The sequence below is a fragment of the Chionomys nivalis genome, chromosome 22, assembly GCF_950005125.1.
Source record: "Chionomys nivalis chromosome 22, mChiNiv1.1, whole genome shotgun sequence".
Classification (NCBI taxonomy): Eukaryota; Metazoa; Chordata; class Mammalia; order Rodentia; family Cricetidae; genus Chionomys; species Chionomys nivalis.
In genome coordinates this window covers 35,150,357-35,163,503 of record NC_080107.1, presented here as the reverse complement: position 1 = coordinate 35,163,503, position 13,147 = coordinate 35,150,357, and the positions used below count along the sequence as shown (strand labels likewise).

The 13,147-nt window shown below is 39.2% G+C and overlaps 1 protein-coding gene across 6 annotated transcripts in view; it reads right to left on the bottom strand.

The window, feature by feature from the left end:
* Lrp1b (LDL receptor related protein 1B) overlaps positions 1–12,602 on the bottom strand; it is a 1,777,797-nt gene extending 1,765,195 nt beyond the window's left edge. For all 6 annotated transcript variants that reach the window (XR_009056008.1, XM_057755646.1, XM_057755649.1 and 3 more), the window contains exon 1: positions 12,213–12,602. Coding sequence is in view for 5 of the 6 variants with exons in the window: in XM_057755646.1 (XP_057611629.1) it covers positions 12,213–12,387 (175 nt within the window). In the remaining variant the exon portion in view is untranslated. The remainder of the gene's footprint in view (positions 1–12,212) is intronic.
* Positions 12,603–13,147: the final 545 nt, after the last annotated feature.

Here is a 13,147-nt window from a genome sequence, read left to right as displayed (position 1 = left end):
CCTGCAATAGAAACATGCTCTTTTCAACATTATTCTAAGCTTTGGAGCAGCACTTTAGTCTGCAGCATTTTCCTTGTAGCTCAGTTCAACACTCTGTTCTCCAATGCTAAGGAACTCTGGAGGATCACAACCTGTGTCTCTCAGCATTGCCTCCACCACTGCTCTTCTTTGCCTCACTGATACATTTGAGGGTGGATATATGTTGATTTGATCTCTGTGAGTGATATGTATATTTTTTTGGTTGTGAGCCTACCCTTTAATAGCTGAGCCACCTCTCCAGCCCCATAAGTGATATTTAAAACATAGATACTTATCTATCTATAAACAACCAAAATCCAAGTCTCTCTTTAACCATCCAAAGGTCTGGAGTCTCTGGTGGCCATAATATCACTTGGATTGTTAGGTGTTATGTCCTGCATAAATGTCACCCATAGAACCTTCTGTGCAGAAATCTGTGTTTGTGAAGCATGCCTTTAATATGCAAGGGTCACTAAATAGGTCAAGTGCTTGTTACTTAAGATGAGAGCAGAAAGATTTCAGCAACTTTGCCTCTAAGTCTGGATTTCTCAGTAGCCATACCCAAAATTATTGCCCTCTTTGAAAATATGGAAAAAATTCTGTCAATCATTTTCTGTTGCTGGCAGACAGATGGGAGCATCAAGATAACTTCTTTAGGTCCCCAGGAGATGGCCATCTTTCAGGAAATACCATTGTCCTTATTACAGATGGAGTTCCATGCTCATGTGCATCGGTTCTCAAGCCCTGTTGGGGACATTGTCATAGAGACACTACCCTGATTTTCACACAGAACAGCTTGCCTAATCATCCTTGGTACACACTGCAAATATTGATGAATTTGAGCAGATTCAGTTTCTGAAAGTTTATTTTTGACTTCAGTAACTTCTTTGCCAAATTGACTTATGCCATTGCACTTGGCTCCATGTAAGAGGTTTAAGCCCTATTCGAAGACAGCAAAGTACCCCTGCCTAGATGCCTTTCTATTATTTCTGAACATTTAGTCACTAATTATTCTTGCCTTACCTAAAATGCCAGCAAGTTCTTTCTACTCCCTTTGAGTCTTTTTCTACAATGCTCTCCTCACAAAAGAAATAAAGCCCTCAGCAGACCTCCATGTGATGTGAGTAGAGTTCTAGCTTGTGAACATAAATTACACCTCATTCTCACAAACATACAAAAGAGCCCTCTTCCTGCTGATTTCAGTTCTCAGTTTAATTTATTTTCAAACTTTTAGCACCTCTCTGCTGAAGTACACAGCAAAAAGATTTACAGTAAGCCCCAAATTAAATATTAATGCAAAATCTCCCAGCCTCAAATTTCATTTGGTTCAGTCACTCTAAAACTTAACAAAATTTTGGTATATACCTCATGTTTATCTTACTTCAAGGCATAGTGTTGATTTTAGCACTGAACTCTCAGATCCAAATTATAAAAGAGGTTTCTGACAACATGAGTGAAAAATGAACTGAACTTAAAATGTCTACTAAACTCACATGTACATACTTTACACAGCAAAGAAATTGCTTGAGATCTTTTGCTTCAATATTTTATGTAGGCGTTTCTAAAACTTTATATTCTTGGGTTTGAATCACTTCATCTCAATGTACAGTCTACTTAGTAGATGTTTTTCCTAAGTTCAGACACAGCACCACTGAAAACTATGCATGTACACATGGATTTATGCATTGCCACTCAGGCTGGAAGTATCTGCAGTTTGATTTTTCCCATAACGCTTTTACTCCTTCTTATACCATGAAGGGCATAAGGAGGTGAGCTTTCACAACTGAGCTGCTTTCTTGGTTCTCTATTCAGGTGATCTCTAATTGATGTGAGATTCCTTTCTATATGCTGTGAATCTGTTTTATTACCATTGGTTAATAGAGAAGCTGCTTCTGCCTATGACAGGGCAGAATAGAGCCAGGCTGGAAATATGAACTATAGAGAGAGTAGGCGGAGTCAGGGAAATGCCGTGTAACTGCTGAAGGATACTGGAACCCTACCAGTAAGCCACAACCTTGTGCTGATACACAGATTAACAAAAATTGGTTAATTTAAGTCGTAAGAGTTAGTTAATAAGAAGCCTGAGCTAATAGGACAAGCAATGTTGTAATTAGTAAACTTTCTTTGTGACTATTAGGGTCTGGGGAGCCTGGAAATAAATGAGCAGTCTCTGCTTATATGTTAAGTTCTGAAGGAAATGAAGTGAACTATTTTAGGCACAAAACTAATACTATGGTATATTCTGCATTGCACATCTTCACTTAAAGTTCTAAAAGAAATCTCAGCTTTTGCTCAAGGTAGAGAATAGGAGAGGGGCTGGAGAGATGGCTCAGTGGTTAAGAGCATTGCCTACTCTTCCAAAGGTCCTGAGTTCAATTCCCAGCAACCACATGGTGGCTCACAACCATCTGTAATGAGGTCTGGCGCCCTCTTCTGGCCTTCAGGCACACAAGCCGACAGAATATTGTATAATAAATAAATAAAATATAAAAAAAATATTTTAAAAAAAGAGGAGAGATGGAGAGGAGAAAGGGAGGGAGAGGGAGAATATTAGTGATAATACAAAGGAACAATGACAAACTTTCAGGGCCTAACTCCCAAAGCCCTCAAACAATCTTCAATACTTAGAGCCTGGTGACTCACTCAGCTTAAAAGGAACAGTAGCACCTTCAAACATCTGCATTCAGTACTTTACAGACCTTCATGATGAGAAGCTTTCCAATATCACAACATCTGTATGCCTCTCTTCAGGCTCCTCTTACATTTTCTTTCCTTTGTAACTTCAGCAAGAGCCAAGAAAAGCTGAAATGTGTGTTCTGGTAGTGCAAGCAAGTTTCCCTTAAAAATACAGAGTTGGCAGAGTTGCCTAATTAGTGTGTCGATTGCTTGTGCTGGCTCTAGGTTCTACAAAGCACGTCAAGGCTGGTATGCATTGGGTACTATCAGGATAAACCTAGGAAGAAAACTCATGAGCTCTGATGGAACAAGTAGCACACCAGTACATTATAAAATCTAGAGCCTTACTTTGGTTCTGGAAGATGGCTTGCCAGTATCTTTCAGCACCTCTCTTCTTTTCAAAAGCTTCAGATTTTTTAAAAAACTTCTCAGAGTGAGATGGGTGCAGTGAGTAGTAACTGTGTTACAATTTCTTCCCTTTGCTAACCTAATAGAATATTCATAACCAGGAACATGACTGTCAGTTGAAATTCTTCTCAATCATGTAAAGGTTTAAGGTACAATTGAATAGGAGCTCTCTGCTAAAAACACAGAGTATTTCTTGGAGAATAAAACACAAATGAGTCTCCGTGGGCCAATTTTTCCTCCTTTTGCTTTTGCAATGGTTTAAATTGTTTGAAATGGCAAAAAATAATTGCTGTATATTTATCAATACTTAAGATGTTCTTAATGTTCCTAAATGCATAGTTTTAAATAACCCACAAAGAATGCTATGTTGGCATCTATGAGTTCCAGATACAGTATGCATAGAGGGAGTAAGAGGAACATTGGTGTTGGATGTTCTGAAATACAAGTACAAAGGTATTGGTAAGAACAACAACAAAAAAAAAACATATTGCAGGATCAAACACAATCATTTGGTGTCATGTACTGTGTTGAATTATAACATGTGTGAGCCAATGAAAGGCATTCCAAAGTGGAATGCATCCATCTCCAAACAACATAAACTAGATGTTCCATCATCAAGAAAATCCATCTTTACTTCTACAAGCTAAAAATGACCACTGCAAGCTTCTTCTTCCTATATATTCTTATGAGTGAGACAGATTTCATTATTGTAGAAAATCTGACTAAAATTGGTCCTCTTACCTAAGCAGACAAGGCTTCCAGGGGAGGGGCAAAGACACCAACCCAGCCACAAACCTTTCAAGATTCAATTTGTCCTGCGTGCAGGAGTAAAAGTGGCGCAGTGTGTGTGAGAGAGTAGCCAACCAATGACCAATCCAACTTTCACCCACACCCAGAGAAGGAACCCACGCTTGTCACTGCCTGGATAGCCAGGAATCAGAGGCTGGATAGAATCAAACACGACTGGTAAGAAAAAAGTAAGTTAATGAAATGATTTCTAATTATATTCTGCTATACTCCTAGACTGGAGACTAGCATAATCATCATCAGAGAGGCTTCAGGCACCAACTGATAGGAGCAGATACAGAGAGAAGGAGAACCAAACATCAGGCAGAGCTCAGAGAGTTCCTATCAAACGAGAAAAAGGATTATAGGAGCCACAGAAGTCAAGGAGGTTACAAGAACACAGCCCACAGAATCAATAATCCAGGGCTCATAGGGGCCCACAGAAACTGACAATCAAGGAGTCTGCATGGGTCTGAGCTAGGTCCTCTGCATATGTCTTATGGTTGTGCAGCTTGGATTTCTTGTAGGAACCCTCACCGTGGAAGCTGGGGCTGTCTCTGATTCTTTCTCCTACTTTTGGTATCCTTGGTGTGAGGTATATGCCTAGTCTTATTGTAGCTTGATATACCTTTTTGGGTTGATATCTCTGGGAGGCCTGTTTTTTTTCTGAAGGGCAATGGAGGAGAAAGGAATCAGGGGCAGGGAACTATAGTCTGAGGTAATATATGAAAGAATTAATTAATTAATTAATTAATTAATTTAAAAATAAATAAAAGATTTAAAAGTTTGTTCCATCTTGTCTCGTCATTACCATTTTCATTCAAATCCACAGCACCTTCCCCAGGACAATTTAAATGACCCTGTAACTCTGTTGCTCTCTCTTGTTTGTATAGCAGAAAAAATAATCTACAATTTCATCTCTTAAAGAAGCTCTAATTGCTATTTATTCTAATCAGGACTAAACTTATGTCCCTCCCCTCTACTGACATTTAACTAATCTGATTCCCCTACTCTACTGAACACAGGCAGTTCATTCCAGACATGCAAGCCTTCTCTCATTCTCTGAAGATGAGATAATGATCATTTCTCAAGCTCTAAATGAAAAGTTTCTCCACTACTCAAGATGGTCCCTTTTATCACTTGTTATTAGCAGACATATCAACCATCCTGAAGAAATTATATGAATAGATCCACCAAAGCATTTCTGCCAATCACTTGACACTGTTTTTCTATCTTTGTAACATAATTGGTATATATTTCCTATGCTGGTTGCACTTGGTATCCCTTCTTGCCTCTCATATAAATACCCATGGCTGAGCTACATTGTCAAACAAGTAAAATAAAACCCCTAGCCTTTTTGAGGGGGGTGATTGTATGGTAATGGAAGCAAGAGAAGGATCTGAAAGAAAGTTAACAAAAGTCATTGCTCTCACGATTAATTTCAAAGTATCTGACAGAATTATTTAGCTAGTTTAGCTAAGAAAAACATTAAAGTTCTATAGTACAGCTGGTTTTAATTACATATTCAAAAACTCACTTTTTGTTCACAAATAACTTAGGTATACCATTGAGGTTTCATCCCATCACTATTACACGGATGGTCAAATAGCCCTTATAATTATGATAGCAAAATGGCTAAAATATTGTTTGATTTCTGTGTCCGCAACACCATGCACAAGTCTTCAAAATATGAATGATGAGTGATCACAATCCATAATGCCTTTACCTCGAACGACAAGAGTCTACTGAGTGCATCCAGTTACCACTGCGTTTTCAGAATAATACATAAGAAAAGTGCCTCAAAATTGGGTTGAATAAAGTAGAATATTTTTATTAAAGTATACTTAGTATTTTTGAACATAAAAATACACCATTAAAAACTTGAGGAAATGCATATAATGTTTCAAATATCTTGAAATTCCAGATCTAAAATTTATAGAACTTAATATTTTATCAAAAGTTTGAGAACACTAATTGCTCCAAATATTACATCTATGTTGGAAGAATCAAAAATGTCAATGTCAAAGTTCTCTCTCAGACTCTTTGTCCTTGCTAGCGTTAAATGTCATGATTCTTAAGGAAAATAGAACATTCTAAATACAATAATGTTTTCATCATTATTCCTATGGTTTTTTTCTTTTTATAAATATCTTTAATATACCCTAGGAGCTCTCACAGCATCCACAACTAAGTCTCATTTCCTTCTTCTGGCCCCCACTCTCATCTTCAGTTCTCTTTCTCACATTAAGAAGAAAAGGATAAGATGACAAATTGTCATTAAAGAAAGACTCAGCGGTAAAAATTTCTTAAGGAATTATGTATTCATATTTCTAAAGTTAAGCTGTCTTGAAGCTTGAAGGATGGAAATGCTACATGGAAAGTTAGGAAGGACCGTCTATTGATGGGAAGAACAAAACAAGAGACAAACTGTGGAACCTTGATCTTACTTAAAGAAGAGGCACATTCTTTCCACTAAAATGAGGTCATTTTTCAACAATACCTGTCTTTGGTCTGAAGGCTAAGCCAGCCAGGACAATGAAGTACGTGCGACTCAGGAAATAGATGTCTGGCTGTTATTAAGAATACACTTTGAGATAAAATGTAGCGATGGTAGTTTAGCAAGGCAACGTGTCCTATCTTCTTCCCCAAGTTTTTATTTCTTTTCTTTTCTTAAAGTTATAAAAAAAAATGCACTTGAAACTGTCCTTTCTAAAAACACCTACATAAGGACTCTCGTCTTCTCTAAAGAATATCAATATAACATTATCCTGATAGTAATAAAAATTTCGAAAGATGAGTATATTTAACCTAATCTAAGAACAATAAAAGTAAACAAAAGAACCAATGTTAGGAACGGACTAATTGAAATGACTGGTTCTATAGGAGAAATAGCCCTGAAAAGTTTTATATTTAGACCTACTTTTGGAAAACTGAGAGGAAGTCTCAGATGTTGACAAAGTATCATTATTTGACAATTGGATTTTTCTATCTATCTGTACTCTTATCTAACAGCTTTAATTTTAATTTAGGAACAAGTTAATTCCATGAATTAGTTTGCTCAGGAAACTCAATCAAATTAATTGTGTTTCTGTGGAGACAGTCTAAACCAATAAGGCACAAAGAAAGAGAAGAAAAAAATATGTGGAAAACAGGGATAGTAGGAGAGAGAAAGAGGAGGAAGAGACCTTGATGGAGAATTGTATTTTGTGATAATGCTGAATTCAGAGCAATGAAATAAATAATACATATTTTCTAACTTGGCCATGCAGTTGTACCAGGAGAGATAGAGGAGACCACCAAATCATTTATTAGGGAAAATATAGCTTTAAATTTGTACAGACAGTACACGGAAGAAAACCCTTCGATAGAAGAAAGTATATACATTTTTCAGGTCATTTCTTCTGATATGTGATGGGATATTCTGGAGGGTTTGGTCCTCTTTCTCTGATATGGAGGGCTCAGTTGGTGAAATCACAATGTTACTTAGATGAGTGATTATGTAAGATTAAAAATAGTGACTTAACATTATTGTGAACATGATACATCTTAAAAGTGATTTAGATAAATATAAATTGATGCACATAGGAATTAGACCTAGTGTTAACTTTAATATACAAATTCTACAGATGTTTCTGTATTTAGTATTGTTTCATATTTAACTATTAGGATATTTTTCCCAGACTGGTAGGTAAGAGTTCAGTTTTCATACCTCTGCATTAAATATGGGCTTATGAATTAACAGGACACTAGAAGCAGAGAAAGGTGTTGTTTCAGAATTTCAGTATTAGCTAGTTAAAATAATTTTGTCTCCCTTCTATATAGCAAAAAAAAAAACCCAAATTTTTAATTCCCTTTCTCCATACATTGAGGTGCATACATTATATTTGTCATTATTCTCAGACCACACTTTCCCTATTCCAGGGACTAAAAACCATTTGAATGGCAAGCTTGTGAAGCTTTTTCACAGGCTTGGTGGGGTTCAGTGAGATCACAGGCTTCACATGCGTGGGACACTGGCCTCAGTCCCTCCACTGAAAAATTGAAAGGGGGCAAAAGCACTTTGACATATGCGACTTCCAGGTTCGGATTGTGTGATAACAAAACACGAGCCATATGGAAACTCATTAGAGCACTGCTTGCTTCGGGTCAGGAAATATTTCAACAGTTTTTTATTTTACATTTTTATTTCTGTGTCTCAGGAATGCACTAATCACAAACATAATTTTATCTACAGTTATGAAAAAGTAAAAACTTTATTGTAGTAAACAGTATCTGTAAGGTTGTCGCCAGAGTGGCATTTTATGGGCTTTGCATTGAAGCTGTCATTTTAAGAAAGATATGTAAATCCAAATTTCACATGTGGGTAGGATCTACTTGCTCCTGCATTGGTTTGACTGGTGACATTATGTTGGTACAAGCATGTTCAACGTTTAGCATTAATTCTACTTTCTTTGAATGTATCTATCTGGAATGAAGACAAGTATTTCCTCTGTACAAGAATTGTTTTGACAGACAGGCATAGAAGAGGGAGTAATCTATCCTTGTGTCTCAATGGAGTTTTTTCCCACACTTCTTCCCTGTAACTAGGAACGAGTAGACAATGGGGATGTAGTTCATGTTAGACATAAGAATTCGCTGCAGAAACAAACCCAATGATATTATTAGGATAAAGGTCATATTACAGCATGGAACAGAGAGAAGAAGTGGAGGTCTTGAATCATTGCATTTCCTTTATAAGCCAACCTGTGTTCACTGCAAATGATTTTAAATGGATCTTATCTTTATTGTACGGCATAGGCTCAGACAAGAGATCGACAAAGCAACTAAGAACTAATGAGCATTGTGGATCCAATGTAGGTGCATAGGAAATCTCTGTTGCCTTTACTGGCCAGTAGCATTTGTAAAGGGCTACTTCATTCCTATGAGTACACTAGTGATATCACCCAGAAGCAACTCTACAATTTCTTTCACGTTTACTCAAAAACAAATCTGTATTAATAACTCCAGAGTAGTTAGCACTTAGTTTTCTGTGACAATCTCATGCATTCTTTATTCTTAGAGGAGTAATTGAAAACAGGGTAAGCAACACTGATGTAAGTTGCTTTAAATTATCTCTGTACTACTATTCATTATGAAATTAAAAGACAAAGAATGCAAGACATTACTAATTTAACTAAAGATAATGCCTCCTTCAATCAGCACATCCCTCCCTTTTACTGTTTCTATGTAATTCTTTCTCATTGTTCTAACATATCTGCATTTTTTTCCTTGTTTTCCTATTTAAACTTGAGTTTGGAAGTTGGGAGGAAACTGAGTCACAGTTTTGAAACTTCTTCAAAAACAAAATCTGAACATTTGATCAAAGGAGATATGAATTGCACGGGCATGTGAATTACAATTTTTTTAAGAGAAGGAAAATTAAAATCGAAGCACAAACAGTTGTAACCTTTTACTGGTTTTAAGCAGACACAAGAAGAGGACAGAAGCAGAAAGAACACTAATTATCTGGAAATAGCTTTCAACATCTCACCAGACTCAAGAATTTTAATTTATCTTGGGTTTCCCACCTTCCATTCCTTTCAGAAAATTTGAAAACTTTAAAACATACTTCCTTTTAAGTCTTAATCATTACCAAGTGATACTTTGCTATACTATGACATCATTAAATGACAAATTAGTTGATTCTAAATGAATATGATTTATCCTCCTTTTGGCTGTTAGGAGTTATAAAGACATTTCCTTTTCAGATGCAATGAAATGTAATAAGAAGAGGCACATACATTATTTTGACAGTATAAAAATCAATGTAAACTAGGCAAACCATTAAAAGACAGGTAGTTGTATATGGCTTGGACACTAAACATACGAAGGGGTTTGAAGTGTATTTTTGGTTTTGTCGTTGTTGTTGTCGTCGCTTTGTTTTGCTTTTTAGCGACTAAAAGACTTTAGCCTCTGCTCACAAACTTCACAGGGATGCCACAGTAGAGCAGAACACAAGCACCTCCCTCGAGAAAGAGAAGCTCCCTTTACTTTAAGTATCTGGAGGACCCAGACATGGTTTCACACGTCAACACATAAAGCTCCCCCTTACACTATTAAACTCACCAGTATTTTCACACATATATTCTCTTCTTCAAGGGCCATCGCCACTGCCACAAGCCTGAAGGCAGCTACATCTCATTAACCTTGTTCTTGGGTTATAAGCCTTGTCTTCACTGTCAGCATCTCAGTGGGGGGGCATCTGTCATAATGCAGCTACATTCTCATTTCAAACATTTAACAAGATTCTCTCTCTCCCTCTCTTCCCCCCATCCCTCCTCTCTTCTCTTCTTAGAAACAATTGAAGATGACTCTTACAGTTTTGATAGACTGTTGGCACAGTTTAAACTGTTTTCTTTTTAAAGTTTTGAGAGTTCGATTAGAAACATTAGAATTCAGTAAGTGTTAATCTGCAACTATGTATGCTTGCACTCCATGACAAAGTACTTCTGACAATTTTTTTCAGCTGATAATTAACATTCAATTAAGTAATGAAAACTGACAATTATTTTCCATGTAAACTTAGATATTCTTCCCTTTTCTGTAACTATATTGATACTAAATATCATTCTTGATGCTAATTTCTTATCTCTTGAGAAAGCTGATTTTTATTTATTATTGTAGATAAACTTCTCTTAAGATGTTCAATCATTCCTCTCAGGTAGCAGCAGCAGTATGCTACAGAAATACACAAAGCACTTAGCTAGGAGTGAGGTCAGACTCCAGGGTGTGTGTGTGGGGGGGAATATATTCCATCACAAGAAACCCAAGACCAACAGTCTGTCTGTAGCCTGCTCTGCCAGCATCCTGAGCCAGAAGCTACACCTTCTCATGTGTTTCAGCCCAACTTCAAACGTTTTTGCTAAGGAACATTGAGGAGCGACTGTGGCAGATCAAAGCCACCGTCATTTCAAGTGAGAGCCACATGCTTCCATTTTATCTGCACGGTTTTCAACTCTTCCACAGTAACTTCAAGGCAACTTAAACTAGTTCAGAATCTTTATGTTTCGGCAGCCGTGTTCCTGAAAGATTACCAGAGCCACTCCTAGAAATGCCATGTGTGAGCCTCTTATAGGATTAGGATCTGGTGGCTAAGAGTAGGTTAAATAGGACCATTACAACCCATCCAGTCCTGTCCTATTATGAAACTAGTTCGTAGTCAATTCATAATTCCTTTCATCTGAACCGACTGAATCTCACAATGCAAGACCTTTGCCTTTGCGCTTTGCTTTCACCAGCATCTGTGTATTTCAGGTTTTTGATATTTTTGTTTATTTTCTCTTCCCTAATTAAGTGAAAAAGCTGAATTATATGATCATTATGAGATCAGCTCAGGATTTATGATACTTCTAATTTTTCTTTAAGGAGTTAACCCTTCTGAGCCTGGTGGCAGTGTGCAAATGTTCCTTTGCTGCGATTTTCCCCTTGCCCTTTTTAGCCCACATATTCTCATCGATGATAGTAAAAAGATAAGAGGAATTGTGGGTTTCCAGGTCAAAAGTTTCAGAACCTGCGTTTATAATCCTTCCCTTCTCTCTGGGTTCCCCATAACCTTTCCCCTCTGAACTTCTACCGTTCCCAGCTTTTTGATGAAAAGCAAGCGCAAAGTGCTAGGCTAGATGGAGTCAGACTCCAGTCCATAAGGCTATCAAGGTACCCTGGTCCTGGGTCACAGACCTTCCCCCGTCAGAAAAGGCAAGTTCTAGCAGGTGCTCGAATGGTTTCAGAAAAGCCCTCAGGAGCTTCTCTGCAAGCCACCCAAGCCAAGCCAACCCTGCAAAAGGCGACAGAGCCTCTCTGGGAGGGAAAGAGAGCTCTGACACCTCTCCCCAGATGCACAGCTGAGGAAGTAAACCAGGAGCTAAGTTGGGAGAGTAATTGTCTATGGCGGAAAATCAGGAGGCTAAAGCTCTCAGCTGAAAGCTAGCGCCAAAGGGAGTCTAAAAGAAATGCGAATTCAGATTCAACATCGGCAGCGCTTGGGATGCCCGGGCAGAAGCCACTGGCCAAGTACAAATGCTCCCAGGGGGGAAGAGGGGCATACAAAATCAGGACCCGAAAATGACAAGGGTAAAATGTGCGGGCAGCGGTACACTCTGGCACCTAGTTCAGAAACCCTCCAATAACCCTCTCCCCCCACCCCCAGGAGGTTAGCGCACAGTAGCCAGTGGGTCCCGGGAGCGGGGCTGCCAAGGACTTAAGTTTCACACTCAGTTATTTGCCAGTACCACCTAGCAGGAAAGCCAAAGGAGGAAACAGGGAAAGTGGGGGGTCGTGGCCCTTACCTTGGTCAGCTCCCACAGTCAGCACCTCGGCGTTAGGCAATAATCCCGAGAGAGTGAGGACAGCGAGAAGCAATTGGGACATGGTGATCTTCCCGGTGAGCCTGTGCTGCAGACTGCTCGGCGGCACCCTCGGCCCGGCCGCGGCCGCTGGCAGCCTGGAACTGAGCCGCGTCATTTACAAATGTCACTGGAAATCCCTGGGTCGGTGGGTCCAGCCAGTCCGTCTTGCTCTGCCAGGAGCAGGATGTGGAAGGTGTGCGGAAGCGCGCCTGCGGAGAGCGTGCGAGCGCCAGCCAGGCGCTGTATGTCTGGACTTTTCGATGCAGGGGTACGTCTGATCTTACATCACGCAAGAGGGGCAGAGAGATGCCCGCCGATGGGAATTCACTATTAATCACCGAGGCCTCAGTACACCCATCCGTCGCCCACAGAAATCACATCTATTACTAGTAAGAGGCGGTTAACACGACAGGGAAACGGCCGCAAATATCACTGCTCTTTCAGCCTCCTCGAAGAGAAAGTAACTGCTCGGTCTTTCTGTAGGGATCTGGGTCCTTAGCGAAGGCGGGACTGCAGTGGGCCAAACCAGCCAGGCGCCAGAAAGCATCACCAGCCAGCTGAGAAGTCCCGCTCTTGTGCCTAGCAAACCGCTTCTCTGGCAAAGCAGATTTGATGCCTGGGCTGCGGTAAGGAAGCTTCCTTCCAGGGAAACCAACGCACACCAGGACCTTGTTTCTCTTAGGGAAATGGTTTCCTCCACTTGACAGCTCGCAGAGCTTTCTCAACTGCACTTGTAACTTTTATGCTGAGTGGCACCTGGGGACAGAGCAGCAAAATTAGTGACTCAGCAGAAAACAAAACCAACGTTCCCAAAGTCACTAACCATCACACACACACACACACACACACACACACACACACACACACACGCCACA